Raw genomic sequence first — 26,729 nt, 5'->3', positions numbered from 1 at the left:
GTTTCACCCCAAACAATTTTTTCTTTCCATACTTATACAAAGAATATTTTGTTTTTAAGTCATTATCTAACTTAACAGTTGGAGACTAGCCTTGGCAATTTCACTTTTAAGAGCTTTCTCTGCTCTTCTCTATTTGTCTAGTTACCGAATGAAGACTTAAAAAATCAAAGCCCCTTAAAGCTATCTTCCTGAAGGATGCTATTGCATCAGCAGCTCCTGACCTGTAACTCCCCAGGAGTTAACACTGGCCTACTGCAAAGGGTCTATAAATAGTCTGTGAATATAGCAAATGGTGTATCTCAACCTACAGTATTATTTTTGTTTGATGTAGGTACTGAAAGGATGTTAGCAACATTCAAATTCATTTAAGTGTTACCTAATTCAAAGTAGCTTTGTCATTATTTTTTTAATCAGTGGATATTAGTCTGTGCCAACATCACGTCGTAATTCAGTAATTTTTAAATGTAAATAAAGAGTTGTATTTACATCAAAAAGGGTGAGAGCCATTGACCTACACAAATACCCACCTAAAAATGTTGAAGGATGACTTGGACGAATTCACTCCCACCTGCTTATACTTGTCAACCTCACACCTTTGTTACTTGGGAACAGTTAGGATTTCAAATATTCTGCACCTTTATCTCTGAAAATGCACTTGTACTTGTTAGGCTTCCCATCCTAATTTTTGATTAAGTAAATATGGTTCCCTACACCTTTTAGAACATACGAGTGGCAGGAAATAAACAAATACTACCCCCTGACTACTCACTAGGTAAGTCTAGTGAGACTTATTGAAGGGGACCAATTTGTTGGTCATGCATGATTAGGCTTCATTTGCTAACCTAGGAAGGATCGACACTCCGTACATATGATTGTTAATTTTTTGTGTCAAGTTGACTGGCCATGGGGTGCCCAGATACTTGGTTGACCATTATTTCTGGGTGTGCCTGTGAGGGTGTTTCTGGATAAGATTAACATTTGAATCAACAGAATGAGTAAAACAGATTGTCCTCCCCAGGGTTGATGGGCATCCAATCCACTGGAGGCCTGAATAGAACAAAAAATAGGGTAAGGGAGAATTCACGCTCTGTTTTTGAGCTGGGACATTGGTCTTCTCCTGCATTAGGACTGAAACTTACACGGAAGCTCTCCCAGTTCTCAGGCCTTGGGACTCAGACTGGAAATTACACTGCCTACTCTCCGTGGGCTCCACCTTGTACATGGAAGATCGTGGGATTTCTCAGCCTCCATAGTCATGTGAGCCAATTCCTCACAACAAATCTCTTTATTTATCAATGTCTAAATCTATATTCTATTGGTTCTGTTTCTCTGGAGAACCCCAGTACAGCACATAATAATCTTACCTACCGCAACTAAGAGGCAGCCTACTTTCACCCTACCCCAAACCCCTCCCTCCCCCCACCTGCAGGGTATTGTGGTCATGAACCTTCCTGGGGGCTCTTCTCTTGAACTTCCAGGTTCACATGAGGACTGCAAATGTGCTGTGGGGTAGGATGGAATGTGGAGGAGAAGTCAGGGACATATTGGGATATATTGTGTCATATGGGCCCTCTCTGCCCCCTGTCCCTTTGTTACTCATAGTGTAATTCCTGAGACAGGCTCTCAAGGAGGAGTGGGAATCTGGAGGGCAGGGGAGACATTACCTTGTGGAATCCTATAGATGATTTCTCCAGGCTTCCTGAGCTGGCGCAATATATAGTCACTATGAATGTTGATTCCCATTCCCAAAATAAATAAGAAGACACCTTGGCAAAGAAGAGAGGGAGAAGTTAAGAATATATCCTGTTTTTGGTGTTTTTCTCACAATCTAAAGTTTTTGTTGTTGCTGTTGTTTTTCTAAAAATGAAGGGAAGGGCATTTGACTTCGAATTTTAAGAATGAAACTAAGGCAAAAAAGGGGGGGGAGGGGACAACTAACCCTGGTCCTAAACTTGAATGAAGGGGCTGTGCTGTTTCATAAACCAAAGGGCTGAAAATGCACAGTGTCACGTGATAGAGGCAAGCGGGAAAGGAGAGAGGGAGGCCCTACCATTGTGCAATACTTAAATAAGTAAATAAACAAATAAATGAATGAATAAATAGCAAGCTTTCAGCCCATTCACAGATAATCAAAACATGGTCGGCAAACTCAACAGCCAACTCTAATCCCTTCTCCTTTGCCACCCCCACTACAGAGGCTGAGAGACGGTCTTGTGACCTAGTTCTGCCAAGAGGATGTAAAGGGAAGTCTTCTGGAGGTTTCCTTGGAAATCTTTTGCTTTTCTGATAAAGGGGGCTAAATGGGACCAGTGTCTCTATGGCCTCCCTCTTCCTTTGTTGCCAGATGCGATACCTTGAGCTACAGGAAATGTCTTGCAACCATGACGTGACTGTGATGAGGACTAGAAGTAAATATTCTCACAACAGCGGAACAGAAAGTGCCTGGGATCTTAATGACACCAGCAAGCAGCTGAAGGAATGCAGAAGCCACCTACCTTAGGACAATCTTGTTATGTAGGAAATATAAATTCTTAATTATTTCACTAAGAGTTGGGTTTCTGTGACTTATTGCTGAGAGCACTACTGATTGATATACCCACGCTCATGGAAGTAATTGGAGAGCTTGGCACCTAGCAAACTGGTTTCCACCACGGCCAGTTCACACACACACTCCCCTTCCCCATTCACAGGTACAGAAAGGGCCCTGGTCTGAGATGAGGAGAGCTGGGGTTGGGCGTCTGTGTGGAACAGTGTGATTCTGGGCCCATTGGGACATAATACATAGCATCCCTGACCCCAGCTCTCAGCCAAGTGTATTTGCGCTGATCAAAATACATCAGGCAGGGGACTTCCCTGGTGGTGCAGTGGTTAAGAATCTGCCTGCTAGTGCAGGGGACATGGGTTCGATCCTTGATCCGGGAAGATCCAACATGCCGCGGAGCAACTAAGCCCGCGAGCCACAACTACTGAGCCCATTCACCACAACTACTGAAGCCTGTGTGCCCCAGAGCCCATGTGCCGCAACTACTGAGCCCACATGCTGCAACTACTGAAGCCTGCGCACCTAGAGCCCGTGCTCTGCAACAAGATAAGCCAGCACAATGAGAAGCCCGTGCACCGCAACAAAGAGTAGCCCCCGTTTGCCACAACTAGAGAAAGCACACACGTAGCAACGAAGACCCAACGTAGCCAAAAATAAAAATATAATAAATTAAAAAAAAAACAAAATACATCAGGCAAAAAGCAAGAACAGTTGAATTAAAAACAGTCACATCTACTCTCACCTCATTTGCTATGATATGAAATAATGATTGTTGTCTTGTCAAAAGATTATTAGCCTGGAAGAAAGGAAACCTGGGAAGGGACACCAGTGGAGGGAGGACAAGGGTGTGGGAGAGGGAGGGGAGATAGCATGCACAGCAGTGGAAAAGCAGGCACCTTAGATTCGATTGTCTGTGTGTCCTTGGACAAGTCACTTAACCTCTCTCAGCCTCACTTTTCTTATCTGTAACATGTAGATTCCAACAGTACCTATCTTAAAAGGATGGTATGAGACTCATTCATGTGTTGATTCTTTCATTCATTTATTCAGATAACAGGTGTTGAGGTCCTACTATGTACCAAGCACTGTCCTAAACACCAGGGACACAGTAGTGAAAAAAACAGTCAAGGTGTCTCTTCTCATAGAGCTTACATTTCAGTGGAGAAACACAGAAATGAATTAAAATAATGAAACATTTTAAATCACATAATATCACTACAAAGCAGAAAATCAAAGCAGGATAAGGAGATAAAAAAGAATGAATTGGGGTGGGGAGGAAGTATCTCTACTTTAGATGAGGTCAATAGGGAAAGCTTTTCTGAAGATCTGGCATCTGTCCTATGATTTGAATAATGAGAATACAAAGATCTGAGGAAGAGCATTCTGGTAGAGGGACTAACAGATGCAAAGGTCCTGAGGCTAGTATAGGTTTAGCATGTCTAAGAAACAGAAGGAAGGTGCTACAGTTAATGCTTTAAGATAGATGGTGGGGGGCGGGGGTGGTAGTGGTAATGAGGAGATGAGAAGAGGATGGAACTTTCAAAATCCCATCAAGCTCTACAGGATATGGTGAGGAATGTGGATTTGTAACTGCAACAGGAAGCCGATGGCAGGTTTTAAGCAGGGGAGAATAGGATCTGATATTAGTTTATTATCATTACAAAAGAAGTATATATGTTTTGTGGAAGATGAAATGCTAATTAGCAGAAATAAGAAAACCAAGACACTTTGTTCCTACCACCCAAGAACTACCACCATTAAACACTTTGGTGCATGTCCTTCCAGATCTTCATCTTATGTAACATGTAGGCATATTCCAATTTCCTCAAATGTCCCCAGAATACCACTTCTAGCTGGTTCGTGTAAACCAAAGTCCAATATAGGACCACACCCGACATCTGGTCATTACATCCTTTAAGGCCATTTTCATCTAGCCCAGACCCCTGTCTTTTTTTTTTTTTTTTAGGACACTGACTTCTTAAAAAGACCAGACGGGTGTCCCTCAGAAAGCCCCCCTTTCTAGATAAGACTGGCTTACTTCCTCACGGTGGCATCTAACTGATTTGATTCTCTGTATTTCCTGTAAACTGGCATAAATCATTTTCTTGTGTGGTTATGGGATCAGTTTAATAACTATACAGTTAGGTACATTTATTTATCTGTTCTCAGTGTTGAGCAACTTTCATTTGGATTTTTAATTAAGTTATGAAGTTTCACGATTCAAAGGACAAAACTGTATTAAAAGAAAATTTCTGCCCACCATCCCATTCTCTTTACCCCAAACCCTACAGATACGCTTTTTAAAAAGTTTCTCTTTTATCAATCCAAGAGGTCCTCCTCCAATTTTTTACACAAACAGCAGCACACTATACACACTGTGCACACTTTATGTTTATTTAACCTCATGCTCTAGGGATGTCTCCAGACGAGCACAGAGACAGTCCTTGCTTTTGTTCTGCTTTGTTTTTGTGGCTCCAGAATACTCCACTGGGTGTGTGTACCAGCATTCGTACAACTAATCCTCCGGTCATTCGTGTGTTCAAATGTTCCCTCTGACCGCTGTGTGGAGAAGGAGCTACTGAGGGTCAGGACTGGAAGTAGGACGTTTAGCTTGAAGGTCACCGTGGCAGTCCAGGCAAGAGGTCATCCTGGCTCAGACCAGGATGACGTTAGCGCAGTCATGGAGAGCTGAGCTCAGTCGGCACATGTTTTAGAACTAGAGGCAGCTGTACTAAGCTGATGGAGGGAACGTGATATGTGATGTAAGGAGAAGGATTAAGGATAATCTCTGCCTTTTTCCTTTGAGCCAAAAGAATGTACAAACAGTTGAACCTTTACTTTAGTAAAGAACTTTAGCTCCTCTTGCAGATAATGAAAAACATTCAATGATCAGTGTTTTATACTATTTTGGATAGGTGGTCAGGAAAAGTCTCTCTGAGGAGGTGTGAATTAATAGAGACCTAAATAAAGGGAGGGAGCAAGCTCCCCGAGTATACAGGGACTGAGCATTCTACACAGAGGGTGTAGTCTGTACGACAGCTCTGGAGCAGGACAAACTTGAGTATTCCAGGCCCAGCAGGAAAGCCACTGAGCCTACAGCACAGTGAGATGGATGGAGATAGGAAATGAAGTCAGGAAATGGGGCAGGACCAAGAACATCTGGGTTTCATAGGCAGTGGTAAGAAATTTGTATTTTATCCTGAGAGTAACAGAAATGCACTGGAGGGTTTTGAGATGGGTAATGACATGATGTTTTTCAAAGATCTCTCAGGCTGCTATACAGAGAAAAAAGACCAGGGTGGAGGCGGTCGTGGGGTGGGGGTGGGGGGAATGGAATCCTTGGAAGGTTATTGCAGTAGGATAGGGAGAGGTAATGGTGATTTAGCCTGTGGGAAGGGGTGTTAACTGGGGTATGGGTGAGAAGTAGTCAGATTCACTTACCCAAGCTAAACCGTATGTCTGTGTACCAGTCAGCAGGGTATTCAGCACAGTAAACCAGATAGTAGCCTTGGAGGAGTCCATTTCCCATGCAGAAGACAAAGCCTCTGAAAAGGAATACAACTGGAAACGGCCTCCCTCTAGTGAGCAGTGAGTAAACAAATGTCCTAGGGTATATGGGGGAGAAAGGTCAGGATCCATTGTTAAAAAAAAAATCAATCACTGAGATGAAGTAACAGGCAATCACATCAAGCCCATTTTTAAAAACCATTTCCCTTAAATGTATGCAATGAAAGGACATTATCTGGTTCTAGAGCAATCATTTAGGCTATTATTTGTCTTGTTTCATTAAAATGCACAGTAGCCACCATGCATTTCAAGCCACAACAGCCTTGAAAGGTAAATTTCATCCTTATAAATTAATAAATTCAATCCTATAAACACAGGACTGGAGATCAGCTTTACATGGATCTAGAAGTGAAATCCAGATTATACTGGAAGAAAGATAAAGCCAGGCTTATCCCATGTAGCAGTGGAATGGAATTGTGATAGGAGTCGTTCAGACATATATGGCTTTCCATATGTTTCTCTAATATGATTTAATTACTGATATTGTAGCATTCCCTAGAAAGTGGGCTGCAGAACCCCTTGAGAAAAGTGAGAGATTCCTTTAAATGCTAGGAACTATGAATCTAGAGGAATCTAGGAAGACGTTAAAAAATATAAATAATGTCAAAATTAAAATTTGCCCAAGATATAATGCTAAATACTAGACAGCAAACTATGTCCTGTTTTTGATTTTTCTTCTTTTATGGTGCAATATAACCATCATACAGGAAAGTTCATAAACCTATGTGAATAGTTTAATGAATTACTATCAAATAAACACCCATAATGTCACTAACCCAAGTCAAGAAACGGAATATTGCCATCACCCGGAAGCCTCCTATGGGTCCCTCCTGTTCACAGTGCCACCATTACCCCAGAGGTCACCACCATCCTGATTTCTGTAATAATCATTTCCTTTTGCTTCTTTACAATTTTACCTCATTTGTATGCATCCCTAAAAACATAGTTTATTTTGCTCATATTTAATTCCATATGAAAGGAAACTCATCATGTTTCTAAGACTCAAGCATGTTGTTGTGGATAGCTATAGTTCATTTATTTTCATTGTTGTATATTATTTTCATGTATGAATATACCACATGTGCTTATCAATTTTACTTTGATGAATATTTGAGTTCCTTCCATAGTGTTTTACTTACTCAAAGATAATTTTCCCAACTCACACACAAATGGCCATCTTATTTTTGATAAAGGAGGCAAGAATATACAATGGAGAAAAGACACCCTCTTCAATAAGTGGTGCTGGGAAAACTGGACAGCTACATATAAAAGAATGAAATTAGAACACTCTCTAACACCATACACAAAAATAAACTCAAAATGGATTAAAGACCTAAATGTAAGGCCAGAAACTATCAAATTCTTAGAGGAAAACATAGGCAGAACACTCTATGACAAAAATCACAGCAAGATCCTTTTTGACCCACCTCCTAGAGAAATGGAAATAAAAACAAAAATTAAAAAATGGGACCTAATGAAACTTCAAAGCTTTTGCACAGCAAAGGAAACCATAAACAAGACCAAAAGACAACCCTCAGAATGGTAGAAAACATTTGCAAATGAAGCAACTGACAAAGGATTAATCTCCAAAATTTACAAGTAGCTCATGCAGCTCAATATCAAAAAAACAAACAACCCAATCCAAAAATGGGCAGAAGACCTAAACAGACATTTCTCCAAAGAAGATATACAGATTGCCAACAAACACATGAAAGGATGCTCAACATCACTAATCATTAGAGAAATGCAAATCAAAACTACAATGAGGTATCACCTCACACCAGTTAGAATAGGCATGATCAGAAAATCTATAAACAACAAATGCTGGAGAGGGTGTGGAGAAAAGGGAACCCTCTTGCACTGTTGGTGCAAATGTAAATTGGTACAGCCACTATGGAGAACAGTATGGAGGTTCCTTAAAAAACTAAAAATAAAACTACCATACGACCCAGCAATCCCACTACTGGGCGTATACCCTGAGAAAACCATAATTCAAAAAGAGTCATGTACCACAATGTTCATTGCAGCTCTATTTACAATAGCCAGGACATGGAAGCAACCTAAGTGTCCATCGACAGATGAATGGATAAAGAAGATGTGGCACATATATACAATGGAATATTACTCAGCCATAAAAAGAAATGAAATTGAGTTATTTGTAGTGAGGTGGATGGACCTGAGTCTGTCATACAGAGTGAAGTAAGTCAGAAAGAGAAAAACAAATACCATATGCTAACACATATATATGGAATCTAAAATATATATATATATATATATATATATATATATATATATGGTTTTGATGAACCTAGGGGCAGGACAGGAATAAAGATGCAGTCTTAGAGAATGGGCTTGAGGACACGGGGAAGGGGAAGGGTAAGATGGGACGAAGTGAGAGAGTGGCATGGACATATATACACTACCAAATGTAAAATAGATAGCTAGTGGGAAGCAGCCGCATATCACAGGGAGATCAGCTTGATGCTTTGTGACCACCTAGAGGGGTGGGATAGGGAGGCTGGGAGGGAGATGCAAGAGGGAGGAGATATGGGGATATATGTATATGCATAGCTGATTCACTTTGATATAACGCAGAAGCTAATACACTATTGTAAAGCAATTATACTCCAATAAAGATGTTAAAATAGGAAAGATTATTTTCCCATTATTTTAATGATTTTTCATTTTATGTTTTAACATTTATGTTTTAACATTTCATCTTATGTTTAACATTCCAAATGTTTATACATTTGGAATTTATTTTGTTGCAAGAAATTAGATAAGAATCCAACATAATTTTTTTCCTAATGTTAGTAAATTTACTAAATATCTCTTCCTCACTGACACGCATTGCCATTGATATTATACACTAAATTATCATACATATTGGTTTCTCTTCTAGACTCTTGTTTCTGTTCCATTGATCTATTTATTGCCAGTACTATGTTATTTTAATAATTGTACTTTTAAAATATGTCTTAATACTAGGAGGGGCTGTTCTTATATCATTCCTTTTTTTATAGATTTTCAAGTTACTCTTCACTGTTTATTTTTCATGTGAACTTTAAAACTAACTTGTGAAACACCCACTCCCAAATCTCACTAATGTTAGAAATACCATTGACCCTTGAACAATGGGGGTTTGAACTGCCCAGGTAAACTTATCCATGAATTTTTTTCAATAGTAAATACTACAGTACTACACTATACAGGATTGGTTGAATGCAGGGATACAGAACCTCAGATAAGGAGGAATGGCGTTTACTGAGGAACCACAGATATGGAGGACTGACTATGAGGTACACATGGATTTTTCAATTGCTTGGAGGGTCAGTTTCCCTAACACCCATATTGTTCAAGGGTCAACTGTACTCTTAAATTTAAAAATTAATTAAAAGAGTGAAACTGCAGAAGGAGAACCTCCAAGAGCACTCCTCCATAAAAAAAAAACTGACAAAAAAAAATGTCAGACCTCTGAGAACCAACCAAGGCTTGCAGCAACCCAGGGAGCATTTAGGCAAGAAAAAGGCTAAATCTCAGGAAGGACAACAAGCTCTGTGGCATTTTCAACTAACCTTAATCCCATCTCCCACTTTCCAGTTCTGCACAGCGTTGAAAAGTAACAGCTTCCATTCCCAGGATTGGAGGGAGCAAAACAGGGCTTGAGCTCTTTCAAAGCCCCATTTCCAAAGAGAAGTCATTATTTTACCTGTCTGGTAGTTCCCTGAAAGACTCCACTCAAAAGGCTTGTCTTTAGCCCACCTCACTCAAACCTACCTAGTGCTAAAACTTTCTGGGGATGGGGGGATGTTTTTGAATGTTTTAGCAGCACAGTGCCCCAAGGTAATGGATAACAGGTGGGGCAAATATTAGACTAATCAAAAAGCTTAAAAGGAAAGACTGAGGAATGAGATGCCCATAGGGGCTTTGAAAATCTCATACATATTTCTGGGAATCTAGACAGTCATGCACATGCATAGGGCCATGCACATACTCAAAAGAAGACCTGAAAATGTCCTAAGGTCTCACGTCTGATTGACCTTGAGGTCTCTGAAAGTAGCAAGTGAGGCCAAAGCAGAGTTGTAATCTACATGAGTGGTTGTTGAAGGACTTCTCTAAGATGCACACAGAGGCCCTTGGCAAAGACTGGGAGACTTATTGGTCCCAGGTGTTTAAGGAAATCTCTGTCTGATCATTAACTGGTCATTAAGAAAACCAAGTAGTGACTTCAGTGGCCACACAACCAAGAGGAAGGCTTCATAGAATGAGCTCAGAAAAGCTACTAGGCAAACAGCAACAACAAACCCTGGGAGGCAGAGAGAATCTGATTTCCAGAGTTGCTACACAGTATTATTTGAAATGCTTAGTTTTCAACAATAAAATATGGAACATGCAAAGAAACAAGAAACTATGACCCATACATAGGGAAAAATGCAACCAATTGACACTGTCTCTGAGAAACCCAGACACTGGACTTCCTGGGCAAAAATTTTAAATTGACTATTTTAAATATGTTCAAAGGGCTAAGGAAACCATGTCTAAAGAACTAAATGAATGTATAAGAATGAGAGACTATCAAATAGAGAATATCAACAGAGATAAAAATTATAAAAAGGAACCAAATAAAAATCTGGAGTTGAAAAGTATAACAACTGAAATGAAATTTACACTAGAGGAACTTAGCAGTAGACCTGAGCAGGCAGAAGAAACAATCAATGAAATTGAAGATAGGTTAATTAAATTATTCTAGTCAGGAATAGAGAGAAAAAAGAATGGAGAAAAATAAACAGAGGTTCAGAAGTCTGTAGGACACAGAGATAATGACAAAGGGACAGAAGAATATGTGCAGAAATAATGTCCAAAAACTTCAGAACTTGATGACAAACATTGATCAACACATCCAAGAAGCTCAGTGAACTCCACGTAGATAGACTCACAGATATCCAAATGTAGGTATATCATGATCAAACTGATGAAAGACAAAGAGAGTCTTGAAAACAGCAAAAGAGAAGCAACTCACCACATGCAATAGAACACTAGCTGATTTCTCATCAGAAACCATGGAGGCAAGCAGGCAGTGGAATGATGTATTCAGTATGCTGACAAAAAAAAAAACCTGCCAAACAATAATTTTTTATCTGGGAAAACGACCCTTTAAAAGCTAAGGAGGTGGGGAGCTTCAAGACGGCGGAAGGGTAGACGTGGAGATCACCTTCCTCCCCACAAATACATCAAAAATATATCTACATGTGGAACAACTCCTACAGAACACCCACTGAACGCTGTCAGAAGACCTCAGACCTCCCCAAAGGCAAGAACTCCTCACGTCCCTGGGTAGGGCAAAAGAAAAAAGAAAAAACAGAGACAAAATAAAAGGGACGGGACCTGAACCAGTGGGAGGGAGATGTGAAGGAGGAAAGATTTCCACACACTAGGAAGGCCCTTTGTGGGCGGAGACTGCGGGTGGCAGAGGGGGGAGCTTCGGAGCCACGGAGGAGAGCACAGCAACAGGGGTGCGGAGGGCAAAGCGGAGAGATTCCCGCACACAGGATCAGTGCTGACCTGCACTCAGGAGCCCGGGAGGCTTGTCTGCTCACCAGCTGGGGCGGGTGGGGGCTGGGAGCTGGGGCTCGGGCTTCGGAGGTCGGATCCCAGGGAGAGGACTGGGGTTGTCTGCGTGAACACAGCCTGAAGGGGGCTGGTGCACCACAGCTAGCCGGGAGGGAGTCCGGGGAAAACTCTGAACCTGCTGATGAGGCAAGAGACTTTCTTGCCCCTTTGTTTCCTGGTGCGCGAGGAGAGGGGATTCAGAGCACTGCTCAAAGGAGCTCCAGAGACGGGCGCAAGCGATGGCTATCAGCGCGGACCCCAGAGATGGGCATGAGACGCTAAGGCTGCTGCCGCCGCCACCAAGAAGCCTGTGTGCAAGCAGAGGTCATTATCCACACCCCCCTTCCAGGGAGCCTGTGCAGCCCGCCGCAGCCAGGGTCCCAGGATCCACGAACAACCTCCCGGGGAGAACACACGATGTGCCTCAGGCTGCTACAACGTCATGCAGGCCTCTGCCGCTGCAGGCTCCGCACTCCGTACCCCTCCCTCCCCGCTGCCTCAGTGAGCCACAGCCCCCGAATCAGCTGCTCCTTTAACCCCGTCCTGTCTGAGCGAAGAACAGACGCCCTCAGGCGACCTACACACAGAGGCGGGGCAAAATCCGAAGCTGAATCCCAGGAGCTGTGCGAACAAAGAAGAGAAACGGAAATTTCTCCCAGCAGCTTCAGGAGCAGTGGATTAAATCTCCACAATCAACTTGATGTACCCTGCATCTGTGGAATACCTGAACAGACAACGAATCATCCCAAATTGAGGAGGTGGACTTTGGGAGCAATGATATAAATATTTTTTCCCTTTTTTTCTTTTTGTGAGTGTGCATGTTTATGCTTCTGTGTGTGATTTTGTATTAATAGCTTTGCTTTTATAATTTGTCCTAGGGTTCTGTCTGTCCGTTTTTTGGGTTTTTTTGTTTCTTTGTTTGTTTTGTTTTGTTTGTATACTTTTTAGCATTTGTTATCATTGGTGGATTTGTTTTTTGGTTTGGTTGCTCTCTTCTTTCTTTCATTTAAAAAAATTTTTAATAATTATTTTTTATTTTAATAACTTTTATTTTATTTTATCTTCTTCTTTCTTTCTTTCTTTTTCTCCCTTTTATTCTGAGCCATATGGATGACAGGCTCTTGGTGCTCCAGCCAGGTGTCAGGGCTGTGACTCTGAAGTGTGAGAGCCAAGTTCAGGACACTGATCCACAAGACACCCCCCAGCTCCACGTAATATCAAACAGTGAAAATCTCCCAGAGATCTCCATCTCAATGCCAAGACCCAGCTCCACTCAACGACCAGCAGGCTACAGTGCTGGACACGCTATGCCAAACAACTAACAAGACAGGAACACAACCCCATCCATTAGTAGAGAGGCTGCCTAAAATCATAATAAGACCACAGACACCCCAAAACACACCACCAGACATGGACCTGCAAAACAGACAAGATCCAGCCTCATCCACCAGAACACAGGCACTAGTCCCCTCCACCAAGAAGCCTACACAACCCACTAAACCAACCTTAGCCACTGGGGACAGACACCAAAAACAATGGGAACTCCGAACTTGCAGCCTGCGAAAAGGAGACCCCAAACACAGTAAGATAAGCAAAATGAGAAGACAGAGAACCACACAGCAGATGAAGGAGCAAGGTTAAAACCCACTGGACCTAACAAATAAAGAGGAAATAGAAAGTCTACCTGAAAAATAATTCAGAATAATGACAGTAAACATAATCAAAATCATGGAAATAGAATGGAGAACATACAAGAACCGTATAACAAGGACCTAGAAGAACTAAAGAGCAAACAGTGATGAACAACAGAATAAATGAAATTAAAAATTTTCTAAAAGGGATCAATAGCAGAGTAACTGAGACAGAAACAGATAAGTAACGTGGAAGATAAAATAGTGGAAATAACTACTGCAGAGCAGAATAAAGAAAAAAGAATGAAAAGAATTGAGGACAGTCTCAGAGAACTCTGGGACAACATTAAACGCACCAACATTCGAATTATAGCAGTTGCAGAAGAAGAAGAGAAAAAGAAAGGAAATGAAAAAATATTTGAATAGATTACAATTGAAAACTTCCCTAATATGGGAAAGGAAATAGTTAATCAAGTCCAGGAAGCACTGAGAGTCCCATACAGGATAAATCCAAGGAGAAACATGCCAAGACACATATTAATCAAACTATCAAAAATTAAATACAAACAAAAAGTATTAAAAGCAGCAAGGGAAAAACAACAAATAACACACAAGGGAATACCCATAACTTTAACAGCTGATCTTGCAGCAGAAATTCTGCAAGCCAGAAGTAAGTGGCAGGACATATTTAAAGTGATGAAGGAGAAAAACCAGCAACCAAGATTACTCTACCCAGCAAGGATCTCACTCAGATTTGATGGAGAAATTAAAATCTTCTCCAAGCAAAAGCTAAGAGAATTCAGCACCACCAAACCAGCTTTACAACAAATGCTAAAGACCCTTCTCTAGGCAGGAAACACAAGAGAAGGAAAAGACCTATGATAATAAACCCAAAACAATTAAGAAAATGGTAATAGGAACATACATATCGATAATTACCTTAAATGTAAATAGATTAAAGGCTCCAACCAAAAAATATAGACTGGCTGAATGGATACAAAAACAATACCCATATATATGCTGTCTACAAGAGACCCACTTCAGACCTAGGGACACATACAGACCGACAGTGAGGGGATGGAAAAAGATATTCCATGCAAATGGAAATGAAAAGAAAGTTGGAGTAGCAATTCTCATAAAAGACAAAATAGACTTTAAAACAAAGACTATTACAAGGGACAAAGAAGGACACTACATAATGATCAAGGGATCAAACCAAGAAGAAGATATAACAATTCTAAATATTTATGCACCCAAAATAGGAGCACCTCAATACATAAGGCAAATGCTAACAGCCATAAAATGAGAAATCAACGGTAACACAATCATAGTAGGGGACTTTAACACCCCACTTTCGCCAATGGACAGATCATCCAAAATGCAAATAAATAAGAAAACACAAGCTTTAAATGGTACATTAAACAAGATAGACTTAATTGATATTTATAGGACATTCCATCCAAAAACAACAAAATGCACATTCTTCTCAAGTGCTCATGGGACATTCTCCAGAATAGATCATATCTTGGGTCACAAATCAAGCTTTAGTAAATATAAGAAAATTGAAATCATATCAAGTATCTTTTCCGACCACAATGCTAAGAGCCTACATATCAATTACAGGAAAAAAATCTGTAAAAAATACAAATACATGGAGGCTAAACAATACACTACTTAATAACCAAGAGATCACTGAAGAAATCAAAGAGGAAATTAAAAAATACCTAGAAACAAGTGACAATGAAAACATGATGACACAAAACCTATGGGATGCAGCAAAAGCAGTTCTAAGAGGGAAGTTTATAGCAATAAAATCCTACCTTATGAAACAAGAAACATCTCAAATAAACAACCTAAACTTAAACCTAAAGCAATTAGAGAAAGAAAACAAAGTTAGCAAATGGAAAGAAATCATAAAGATCAGATCAGAAATAAATGAAAAACAAATGAAGGAAACGACAGCAAAGATCAACAAAACTAAAAGTTGGCTCTTTGAGAAGATAAACAAAATAGATAAACCATTAGCCAGACTCATCAAGAAAAAAAGGGAGAAGACTCAAATCAACAGAATTAGAAATGAAAAAGGAGAAGTAACAACTGGCACTGCAGAAATACAAAGGATCATGAAAGATTACTACAAGCAAAGCTATGCCAATAAAATGGACAACCTGGAAGAAATGGACAAATTCTTAGAAATGCACAACCTTCCAAGACTGAAACAGGAAGAAATAGAAAATATGAACAGACTAATCACAAGCACTGAAATGGAAACTGTGATTTAAAATCTTCCAAAAAACAAAAGCCCAGGACCAGATGGCTTCACAGGCAAATTCTATCAAACATTTAGAGAAGAGCTAACACCTATCCTTCTCAAACTCTTCCAAAATATAGCAGAGGGAGGAACACTCCCAAACTCATTCTACGAGGCCAACATCACCCTGATACCAAAATCAGACAAAGATATCACAAAGAAAGAAAACTACAGGCCAATATCACTGATGAACATAGATGCAAAAATCCTGAACAAAATACTAGCAAACAGAATCCAACAGCACATTAAAAGGATCATACACCATGATCAACTGGGGTTTATCCCAAGAATGCAAGGATTCTTCAATATGGGCAAATCAATCAATGTGATACACCATACTAACAAACTGAAGGAGAAAAACCATACGAGAAAAACCCTATGATCATCTCAATAGATGCAGAGAGAGCATTCGACAAAATTCAACACCCATTTATGATAAAAGCCCTCCAGAAAGTTGGGATAGAGGGAACTTTCCTCAACATAATAAAGACCATATATGAAAAACCCACAGCCAACATCGTACTCAATGGTGAAAAACTGAAACCATTTCCACTAAGATCAGGAACAAGACAAGGTTGCCCACTCTCACCACTATTATTCAACATAGTTTTGGAAGTTTTAGCCACAGCAATTAGAGAAGAAAAAAATAAAAGGGATCCAAATTGGAAAAGAAGAAGTAAAGCTGTCACTGTTTGCAGATGACATGATACTATACATAGAGAATTCTAAAGATGCTAGCAGAAAGCTACTAGAGTTAATCAATGAATTTGGTGATGTAGCAGGATACAAAATTAATGCACAGAAATCTCTTGCATTCCTATACAGTTGTTATGAAAAATCTGAAAGTGAAATTAAGAAAACACTCCCATTTACCACTGCAACAAAAAGAATAAAATATCTAGGAATAAACCTACCTAAGGAGACAAAAGACCTGTATGCAGAAAACCATAAGACACTGTTGAAAGAAATTAAAGATAATACCAACAGATGGAGAGACAGACCATGTTCTTGGACTGGAAGAATCAACATTGTGAGAATGACTCTACTACCCAAAGCAATCTACAGATTCAATGCAATTCCTATCAAACTACCACTGGCATTTTTCACAGAACTAGAACAAAAATTTCACAATTTGTATGGAAACACAAAAGACCCCGAATAGCCAAAGCAATCTTGAGAAAGAAAATCGGAGCTGGAGGAATCAGGCTCCTTGACTTCAGACTATACTACAAAGCTACAGTAATCAAGACAGTATGGTACTGGCACAAAAACAGAAAGATAGATCAATGGAACAGGATAGAAAGCCCAGAGATAAACCCACGAACATATGGTCACCTTATCTTTGAAAAAGTAGGCAAGAATATACGGTGGAGAGAAGACATCCTCTTCAGTGAGTGGTGCCTGGAAAACTTGACAGCTACATGTAAAGGAATGCAATTAGCACACTCCCTAACACCATACACAAAAATAAACTCAAAGTGGATTAAAGACCTAAATGTAAGGCCAGACACTATCAGATTCTTAGAGGAAAACATAGGCAGAACACTCTATGACATAAATCACAGCAAAATCCTTTTTGACCCACCTCCTAGAGAAATGGAAATAAAAACAAAAATAAACAAATGGGACCTAATGAAACGTCAAAGCTTTTGCACAGCAAAGGAAACCATAAACAAGACCAAAAGGCAACCCTCAGAATGGGAGAAAATATTTGCAAATGAAACAACTGACAAAGGATTAATTTCCAAAATTTACAAGCAGCTCATGCAGCTCAATAACAAAAAAACAAACGACCCAATCCGAAAATGCGCAGAAGACCTAAATAGACATTTCTCCAAAGAAGATATACAGACTGCCAACAAACACATGAAAGAATGCACAACATCATTAATCATTAGAGAAATGCAAATCAAAACTACAATGAGATATCATCTCACACCAGTCAGAATGGCCATCATCAAAAAATCTAGAAACAATAAATGCTGGACAGGGTGTGGAGAAAAGGGAACACTCTTGCACTGCTGGTGGGAATGTGAATTGGTACAGCCACTATGGAGAACAGTATGGAGGTTCCTTAAAAAACTACAAATAGAACTACCATATGACCCAGCAATCCCATTACTGGGCATATACCCTGAGAAAACCATAATTCAAAAAGAGTCATGTACCAAAATGTTCATTGCAGCTCTATTAACAATAGCCCGGAGATGGAAAAAACCTAAGTGTCCATCATCGGATGAACGAAGAAAGAAGATGTGGCACATATGTACAATGGAATATTACTCAGCCATAAAAAGAATTGAAATTGAGCTATTTGTAATGAGATGGATAGACCTAGAGTCTGTCATACAGAGTGAAGTAAGTCAGAAAGAGAAAGACAAATACCGTATGCTAACAAATATATATGGAATTTAAGGGAAAAAAATGTCATGAAGAACCTAGGGGTAAGACAGGAATAAAGACACAGACCTACTAGAGAACGGACTTGAGGATACGGGCAGGGAGAAAGGTGAGCTCTGACAAAGCAAGAGAGAGACATGGACATATATACACTACCAAACGTAGGTAGATAGCTAGTGGGAAGCAGCCACATAGCACAGGGAGATCAGCTTGGTGCTTTTTGACCACCTGGAGGGGTGGGATGGGGAGGGTGGGAGGGAGGGAGATACAAGAGGGAAGAGATATGGGAACATATGTATATGTATAACTGATTCACTTCGTTATAAAGCAGAAACTAACACACCACTCTAAAGCAATTATACCCCAATAAAGATGTTAAAAAAAACAAAAAACAAAAAAAGGAAAAAAAAAGAATGCTCAACATCATTAATCATTAGATAAACAGAAATCCAAACTACAATGAGATATCATCTCACACCAGTTAGAATGGCCATCATCAAAAAATCTACAAACAATAAATGCTGCAGAAGGTGTGGAGAAAAGGGAACCTTCTTGCACTGTTGGTGGGTGGTGCACTATTGCACTGTAAATTGATACAGCCACTATGGAGTTTCCTTAAAGAGCAAAAAATAGAACTACCATACGACCCAGCAATCCCACTACTGGGCATATACCCCGAGAAAACCATAATTCAAAAAGAGTCATGTACCAAAATGTTCACTGCAGCTCTATTTACAATTCCAGGACATAGAAGCAACCTAAGTGCCCACCAGGAGATGAATGGATAAAGAAGATGTGGCACATATATACAATGGAATACTACTCAGCCATAAAAAGAAACAAAATTGAGTTATTTGTAGTAAGGTGGGTGGACCTAGAGTCTGTCATACATAGTGAAGTAAGTCAGAAAGAGAAAAATAAATACCATATGCTAACACACATATATGGAATCTAAGAAAAAAATGGTCATGGAGAACCTAGTGACAAGATGGGAATAAAGACATAGACGTACTAGAGAATGGACTTGAGGATACGGGGAGCGGGAAGGGTAAGCTGGGACAAATTGAGAGAATGGCATGGACATATATACACTGATAGCTAGTGGGAAGCAGCCACATAGCACAGGGAGATCAGCTCGGTACTCTGTGACTACCTAGAGGGGTGGTATAGGAAGTGCGGGTGGAGACACAGGAGGGAAGAGATACGGGGACATATGTATATGTATAACTGCTTCACTTTGTTATAAAGCAGAAACTAACACACCATTGTAAAGCAATTATACTACAATAAATATGTTAAAAAACAAAAGCTAAGGAAGAATATAAACAGCTCATGCAGCTCAGTATTACAAAAACAAACAACCCAATCCAAAAATGGTCAGAACACCTAAATAGACATTTCTCCAAAGAAGACATACAGATGGCCAAGAGGCATATGAAAAGCTTCTCAACGTCACTAATTATTAGAGAAATTCAAATGAAAACGACTATGAGGTATCACCCCACACCAGTTAGAATGGGCATCATCAGAAAATCTATAAACAACAAATGCTGGAGAGGGTGTGGAGAAAAGGGAACCCTCTTGCACTGTTGGTGGGAATGTAAATTGATACAGCCACTATGGAGAACAGTACAGAGGTTCCTTAGAAAACTAAAAATAGAACTAACATACGACCCAGCAATCCCACTACTCGGCATATACCCAGAGAAAACCATAATTCAAAAAGATACATGCACCCCAATGTTCATTGCAGCACTCTTTACAATAGCCAGGTCATGGAAACAACCTAAATGCCCATTGACCGACAAATACATAAAGAAGACATGGTAAATATATACAATGGAATATTACTCAGCCATAAAAAGGAATGAAATTGGGTCATTTGTACAGATGTGGATGGACCTGAGACTGTCATACAGAGTGAAGTAAGTCAGAAAGAGAAAAACAAATACCGTATGCTAACTCATATATGTGGAATCCAGAAAAGTGGAACAGTTGAACTCGTTTGCAAGGCAGAAATAAAGACACAGATGTAGAGAACAAATGTATGGACACCAATGGGGAAAGCGGGTGTGGGGGGGGTTTGTGTGGGATGAATTGGAAGTTTGGAATTGACATATATATACTAATATGGATAAAATAGATAACTAATAAGAACATGTTGTGTAAATTAAATAATAAAATAAAATTCAAAAAAAGCTAAGGAGAAAAAAATAGATATATTGGACTTCATCAAAATTAAGAACTTTTGTACAGCAAAGAACATTATTAAGAAAGTAAATTGACAATCTACAGAATGGGAGAAAATGTTTTCAAAGCAGTATCTGATTATGGTTTTATATCCAGATATATAAAGAACTACAACACAACAACAAAGACAAACAACTCAATTAAAAGGGCAACGGATATGAATAGACATTACTCCGAAAAAGATAAACAAATGTTCAATAAGCAAATGAAAGGATGCTCAACATCTTTAGAGATTAGGAAAATGTCAACCAAAACCATAATGATATACCACTTTAAGGCAACTAGGCGGGCTATAATTTAAACAAAAAAGAAAAGAACAAGTGTTGGTGAGGAGAAATTAGAACTACTATACATTGTTGGTGGGAATGTAAAATGGTGTAGCCACTTCAAAAAAAACAGCCTGACAGTTCCTCATAAAGTTAAACAGAGTTACCATATGACCCAGAAATTCCACTCCTAGGTATCTACCCTAGATAAATGAAAATGTATGTTAATACAAAACTTGTACACAAATGTTCATAGCAGCATTATTCATATTAGTCAAAAAAATAGAAACAATGTCCATCAACTGATGAATAGATAAACAAAAATGTTATAAAGCCATACTGATGGCATATTATTCAACTATAAACCACATGGATGAACCTTGAAAACAGTACCTTAGGTGAAAGAAGCTACATATTTTATGATTCCATTTATATGAAATATGCAGAATAGGCAAGTCCTTAGAGACAGAAAGTAGATTGAAGGTTGGCAGGGGATGGGGAATTAAGGAATGGGGAGTGACTGTTACCAGGTACAGGACTTCTTTTTGGGGTGATGAAAATATTCCGGAATTAGATAGTGGTAATGATTGCACAATTTTTTGGATATACTAAAAACCAGTGAATTGTACATTTAACATGGTGCATTTTATGATATGTGAGTTACATCTCCATTTTTTAGGTTAAGTAAGAGAAAATTCTGGCAGTGGAGCCCAGAGGTTAAATTGTAGGGCCGCTTCCACTTACCAGATGGATGACCCTGTCACTTAACTTCAATACGTCTGTTTCTTCCTCTGCTCATTTCATAGCATTGTAAGGATTAAGTGAATTAATATACTCAAAGTGCTTAGAACAGGACAAATAATAAAAGCTGATTAAATATGTTATTTTTGTAAACATTATCTTTATTAGGTTGTTGTTGACATTACTTTTCTATTCAGGTACAGGATGTTCCTTTCCACATATTTGGGTCTTTTTTTGTGCGTCCCTCAGTAGGTTTTAAAGTTTTTTCATACATATTTTGCACATTTTTAATGTTTAAACCCAAGGGTTTTTTAAAAGGGTTTTAAAAAGTTTTTTCTTTTTAAAATTGTTACTGTAAATAGGATTTTCCATTTACATCTGTAATTGTTTTACATATACAAGAAGGCCTTTAACATTAATTTTGTTCCCAGCCACATCCTGAACTCCCTTATTATTTATAATACTTTTTCAGTATATTTTCCAGGTCTATCAGCATCTGCAAATAATGTTACATTCCGCTCTTTAAAAAGAATCTGGACGCATTTGTTCTTTGACCATGCTCTGGAATGACATAAATAGCACCAGAATTACCCATATTTAAATATTTGGTAGAAGCCCTTTGTGAAATCTACCTTGGACTGTATTATGGGGAGGAGGAGTTGTTAATATTATTGATCATATTTCTATTTCTCTCATGGTAATCGGTTTGTTTAGATTATCTATGCCTTCTGGGGCATCCTAATAAATTCTGGAAAATTTATATTTTCATAGAAAATCATGCATATTATTCAAGTTTTTGAATGCATCTGTAAAAAGCTAAGATAGTATTTTATGACACTCTTAAACTTCAGTATATTTGCTTATTACTCCATCACCACAAGGATTCTACATGCTGTCTTTTCATAGCCACAGATGTATGTCTACCCTCTTCCGACCCCTGGTAACCACTAATCTGTTATCCCTTTCCATAGTTTTATCATTTCAAGAATATTACATAAATGGACTCATACATATGTAACCTTTGAAATCAGCTTTCTTCACTCAGCATATCTCCCTCGAGATTCATCCAAGCCCTAAGACATGTTTGTTAGTGAAAAAAGAAAGCTGTAAAATAGTATCTAAAATTTGGCCCCTTTTCATAATCAAGAAAGGGAAATAAGAATATATATACAGATTTGCTTATTTTTATAAAAGCTTTATTGAGATAAAATTAACACACCTAAAATTCACCCTTTTAAAGTGCACAATTCAGTGTTTTTTAGTATATTCACAAAGCTGTGCAGCCATCACCACTATCTAATTCCAGAACATCTTCATTACCACAAAAAGAAGCTCCATACCTAGTGGCAGTCAATCCCAATTTCCCCCACTCCCTAGCCCCTGGAAACCAGCAATCTATTGCTAATATCTGTCTGAAAGGATTAGCCTGTTCTGAATATTTCATATAAATGGAATCATATAATATGTGGTCTTTTATGACTGACTTCTTTCATTTAGCATAATGTTTTCAAGGGTCATCCATGTTGTATCACTACTTAATTTCATTTTTATAGCCAAATAATAGTTAATTGTATGGATATATGACTTTTTGTTTACCCATTTGTCAGCTGATAGAAATTTGGGTTGTTTCCACTTTTTTTTAACATCTTTATTGGAGTATAATTGCTTTACAATGTTGTGTTACTTTCTGCTGTATAACAAAGTGAATCAGCTATATGTATACATATATACCCATATCCCCTCCCTCTTGCATCTCCCTCCTACCCTCCCGATCCCCCCCCATCCCCCCCCCCAGATGGTCACAAAGCACAGAGCTGATCTCCCTGTGCTATGCAGCTGCTCCCACTAGCTATCTATTTTACATTTGGTAGTGTATATATGTCTATGCTACTCTCTCACTTTGTCCCAGGTTACCCTTCCCCCTCCCCGTGTCCTCAAGTGCATTCTCTACATCTGTGTCTTTATTCCTGTCCTGCCCCTAAGTTCATCAGAACCTTTTTCTTTTTCTTTTAGATTCCATATATATATATATATATGTTAGCATACGGTATTTGTTTTCTCTTTCTGACTTACTTCACTTTGTATGACAGACTCTAGGTCCATCCACCTCACTACAAATAACTCAATTTCGTTTCTTTTTATGGTTTAGTAATATTCCATTGTATATATATGTCACATCTTCTTTATCCATTCACCTGTCGATGGACACTCAGATTGATTCCATGTCCTGGCTACTGTAAATAGAGCTGCAGTGAACATCGTGGTACGTGTCTCTTTCTGAATTATGGTTTTCTCAGGGTATATGCCCAGAAGTGGAAATTTTTGATGATGGCCATTCGAACTGGTGTGAGGTGATACCTCATTGTAGTTTTGTTTTTTGGTTTTTGGTTTTCTTTGCGATACACGGGCCTCTCACTGTTGTGGCCTCTCCCGTTGTGGAGCACAGGCTCCGGACGTGCAGGCTCAGCGGCCATGGCTCACGGGCCCAGCCGCTCTGCGGCATGTGGGATCTGCCCGGACTGGAGCACGAACCCATGTCCCCTGCATCAGCAGGCGGACTCTCAACCACTGCGCGACCAGAGAAGCCCCTCATTGTAGTTTTGATTTGCATTTCTCTAATGATTAATGATGTTGAGCATCCTTTCATGTGTTTCCTGGCAATCTGTATATCTTCTTTGGAGAAATGACTTTTTAAGTCTTCTGCCCGTTTTCGGATTGGGTTGTTTGTTTTTTTGATATTGAGCTGCATGAGCTGCTTGTATATTTTGGAGATTAATCCTCTGTCAGTTGCTCCATTTGGAAATATTTTCTCCCATTCTGAGGGTTGTCTTTTCATCTTGTTTATGGTCTTCTTTGCTGTGCAAAAGCTTTTAAGTATCATTAGGTCCCACTTGTTTATTTTTGTTTTTATTTCCATTCCTCTAGGAGGTGGGTCAAAAAGTATCTTGCTGTCATTTATGTCATAGAGTGTTATACCTATGTTTACCTCTAAGAGTTTTATAGTGTCTGGCCTTACATTAAAGTCTTTAATCCAATTTGAGTTTATTTTTGTCTATGGTGTTAGGAAGAGTTCTAATTTCATTCTTTTACATGTAGCTGTCCACTTTTCCCAGCACCACTTATTGAAGAGGCTGGCTTTTCTCCATTGTATATTCTTGCCTCCTTTATCAAAGATAAGGTGACCATATGTGCATGGGTTTATCTCTGGGATTTCTATCCTGTTCCATTGATCTATCTTTCTGTTTTTGTGCCAGTACCAAACTGTCTTGATTACTGTAGCTTTGTAGTATATTCTGAAGTCAGGGAGCCTGATTCCTCCAGCTCCGTTTTTCGTTCTCAAGATTGCTTTGGCTATTCGGGGTCTTTTGTGTTTCCATACAAGTTGTGAAATTTTTGTTCTAGTTCTGTGAAAAATGCCAGTGGTAGTTCGATAGGGATTGCATTGAATCTGTAGGTTGCTTTGGGTAGTAGAGTCATTTTCACAATGTTGATTCTTCCAATCCAAGAACATGGTATATATCTCCATCAGTTTGTATCATCTTTAATTTCTTTCATCAGTATCTTATAGTTTTCTGCAAACAGGTCTTTTGTCTCCTTAGGTAGGTTTATTCCTAGGTATTTTATTCTTTTTGTTGCAATGATAAATGGGAATCTTTCCTTAATTTCTCTCTCAGATTTTTCATCATTAGTGTATAGGAATGCAAGAGATTTCTGTGCATTAATTTTGTATCCTGCTACTTTACCAAATTCATTTATTAGCTCAAGTAGTTATCTGGTAGCATTTTTAGGATTCTCTATGTATAGTATCATGTCATCTGCAAACAGGGACAGTTTTACTTCTTTTCTGATTTGTATTCCTTTTATTTCTTTTTCTTCTCTGATTGCTGTGGCTAAAACTTCCAAAATTATGCTGAATAATAGTAGTGAGAGTGTGCAACCTTGTCCTGTTCCTGTTCTTAGAGGAAATGGTTTCAATTTCTCACCACTGAGAACGACGTTGGCTGTGGGTTTGTCATATATGGCCTTTATGATGTTGAGGTACGTTCCCCCTATGCCTACTTTCTAGAGAGTTTTTATCATAAATGGGTGTTGAATTTTGTGGAAAACTTTTTCTGCATCTATTATATGGTTTTTATCCTTCAATATGTCAATATGTTGTATCACATTGATGATTTGTGTATACTGAAGACTCCTTGCATTCCTGGGATAAACCCCACTTGATCATGGTGCATGATCCTTTTAACGTGCTGTTGGATTCTGTTTGCTAATATTTTGTTGAAGATTGTTGCATCTATGTTCATCAGTGATATTAGCCTGTACTTTTCTTTTTTGGGACATCTTTGTCTGGTTTTGGTATCAGGGTGATGGTGGCCTCGTAGAATGAGTTTGGGAGGGTTCCTCCCTCTGCTAATTTTGGAAGAGTTTGAGAAGAATAGGTGTTAGCTCTTCTCTAAATGTTTGATAGAATTCACCCATGAAGTCATCTCGTCCTGGGTTTTTGTTTTTTGGAAGATTTTTAATTACAGTTTTAATTTTAGTGCTTCTGATTGGTCTGTTTATACTTTGTATTTCTTCCTGGTTCAGTCTGGGAAGGTTGTGCTTTTCTAAGAATTTGTCCATTTCTTCCAGGTTGTCCATTTTATTGGCATATAGTTGCTTATAGTAATCTCTCATGATCCTTTTATTCCTGCAGTGTCAGTTGCTACTTCTCCTTTTTTATTTCTAATTCTATTGATTTGAGTCTTCTCCTTTTTTTTCTTGATGAGTCTGGCCAATGGTTTATCAATTTTGTTTATCTTCTCAAAGAACCAGCTTTTAGTTTTATTGATCTTTGTTATTGTTTCCTTCATTTCTTTTTCATTTATTTCTGATCTGATGTTTACGATTTCTTTCTTTCTGCTTATTTTGGGGGGTTTTTGTTCTTCTTCTCTAATTGCTTTAGGTCTAAGGTTGGGTTGTTTATTTGAGATGTTTCTTGTTCCTTGAGGTAGGATTGTATTGCTATAAAGTTCCCACTTAGAACTGCTTTTGCTGCATCCCATAGGTTTTGTGTCATCATGTTTTCATTGTCATTTGTTTCTAGGTATATTTTGGTTTCCTCTTTGATTTTTTCAGTTATTTCTTAGTTATTTAGTAGCGTATTGTTTAGCCTTTCATGTGTGTGTGTGGTTCTTTTTTTACAGTTTTTTTCCTGTAATTGATATCTAGTGTCAAAGGGTTGTGGTCGGCAAAGATATCTGATACGATTTCAATTTTCTTAAATTTATCAAGGCTTGATTTGTGACCCAAGACATGACCTATCCTGGAGGATGTTCCATGAGCATTTGAGAAGAAAGTGTATTCTGTTGTTTTTGGATGGAATGTCCTATAAATATCAATTAAGTCCATCTTGTCTAATGTGTCATTTAAAG

General features: G+C 38.8%; 1 protein-coding gene across 1 annotated transcript in view; it reads right to left on the bottom strand.

The window, feature by feature from the left end:
• The window catches only part of SRD5A2 (steroid 5 alpha-reductase 2), a 64,050-nt gene that overhangs the window by 3,757 nt on the left and 33,564 nt on the right, over window positions 1–26,729 (bottom strand). Inside the window, exons 2-3 of the mRNA XM_029232536.1 lie at window positions 5,984–6,147; window positions 1,665–1,766 (exon numbers count right to left, since the gene is read on the bottom strand). Coding sequence (XP_029088369.1) covers window positions 1,665–1,766; window positions 5,984–6,147 — 266 coding nt within the window. The remainder of the gene's footprint in view (window positions 1–1,664; window positions 1,767–5,983; window positions 6,148–26,729) is intronic.

The sequence above is a fragment of the Monodon monoceros genome, unplaced genomic scaffold (genome assembly GCF_005190385.1).
Source record: "Monodon monoceros isolate NGI ecotype Baffin Bay Population unplaced genomic scaffold, NGI_Narwhal_1 Super_Scaffold_19, whole genome shotgun sequence".
Classification (NCBI taxonomy): domain Eukaryota; kingdom Metazoa; phylum Chordata; class Mammalia; order Artiodactyla; family Monodontidae; genus Monodon; species Monodon monoceros.
This window is presented reverse-complemented; position numbering and strand designations above follow the sequence as displayed.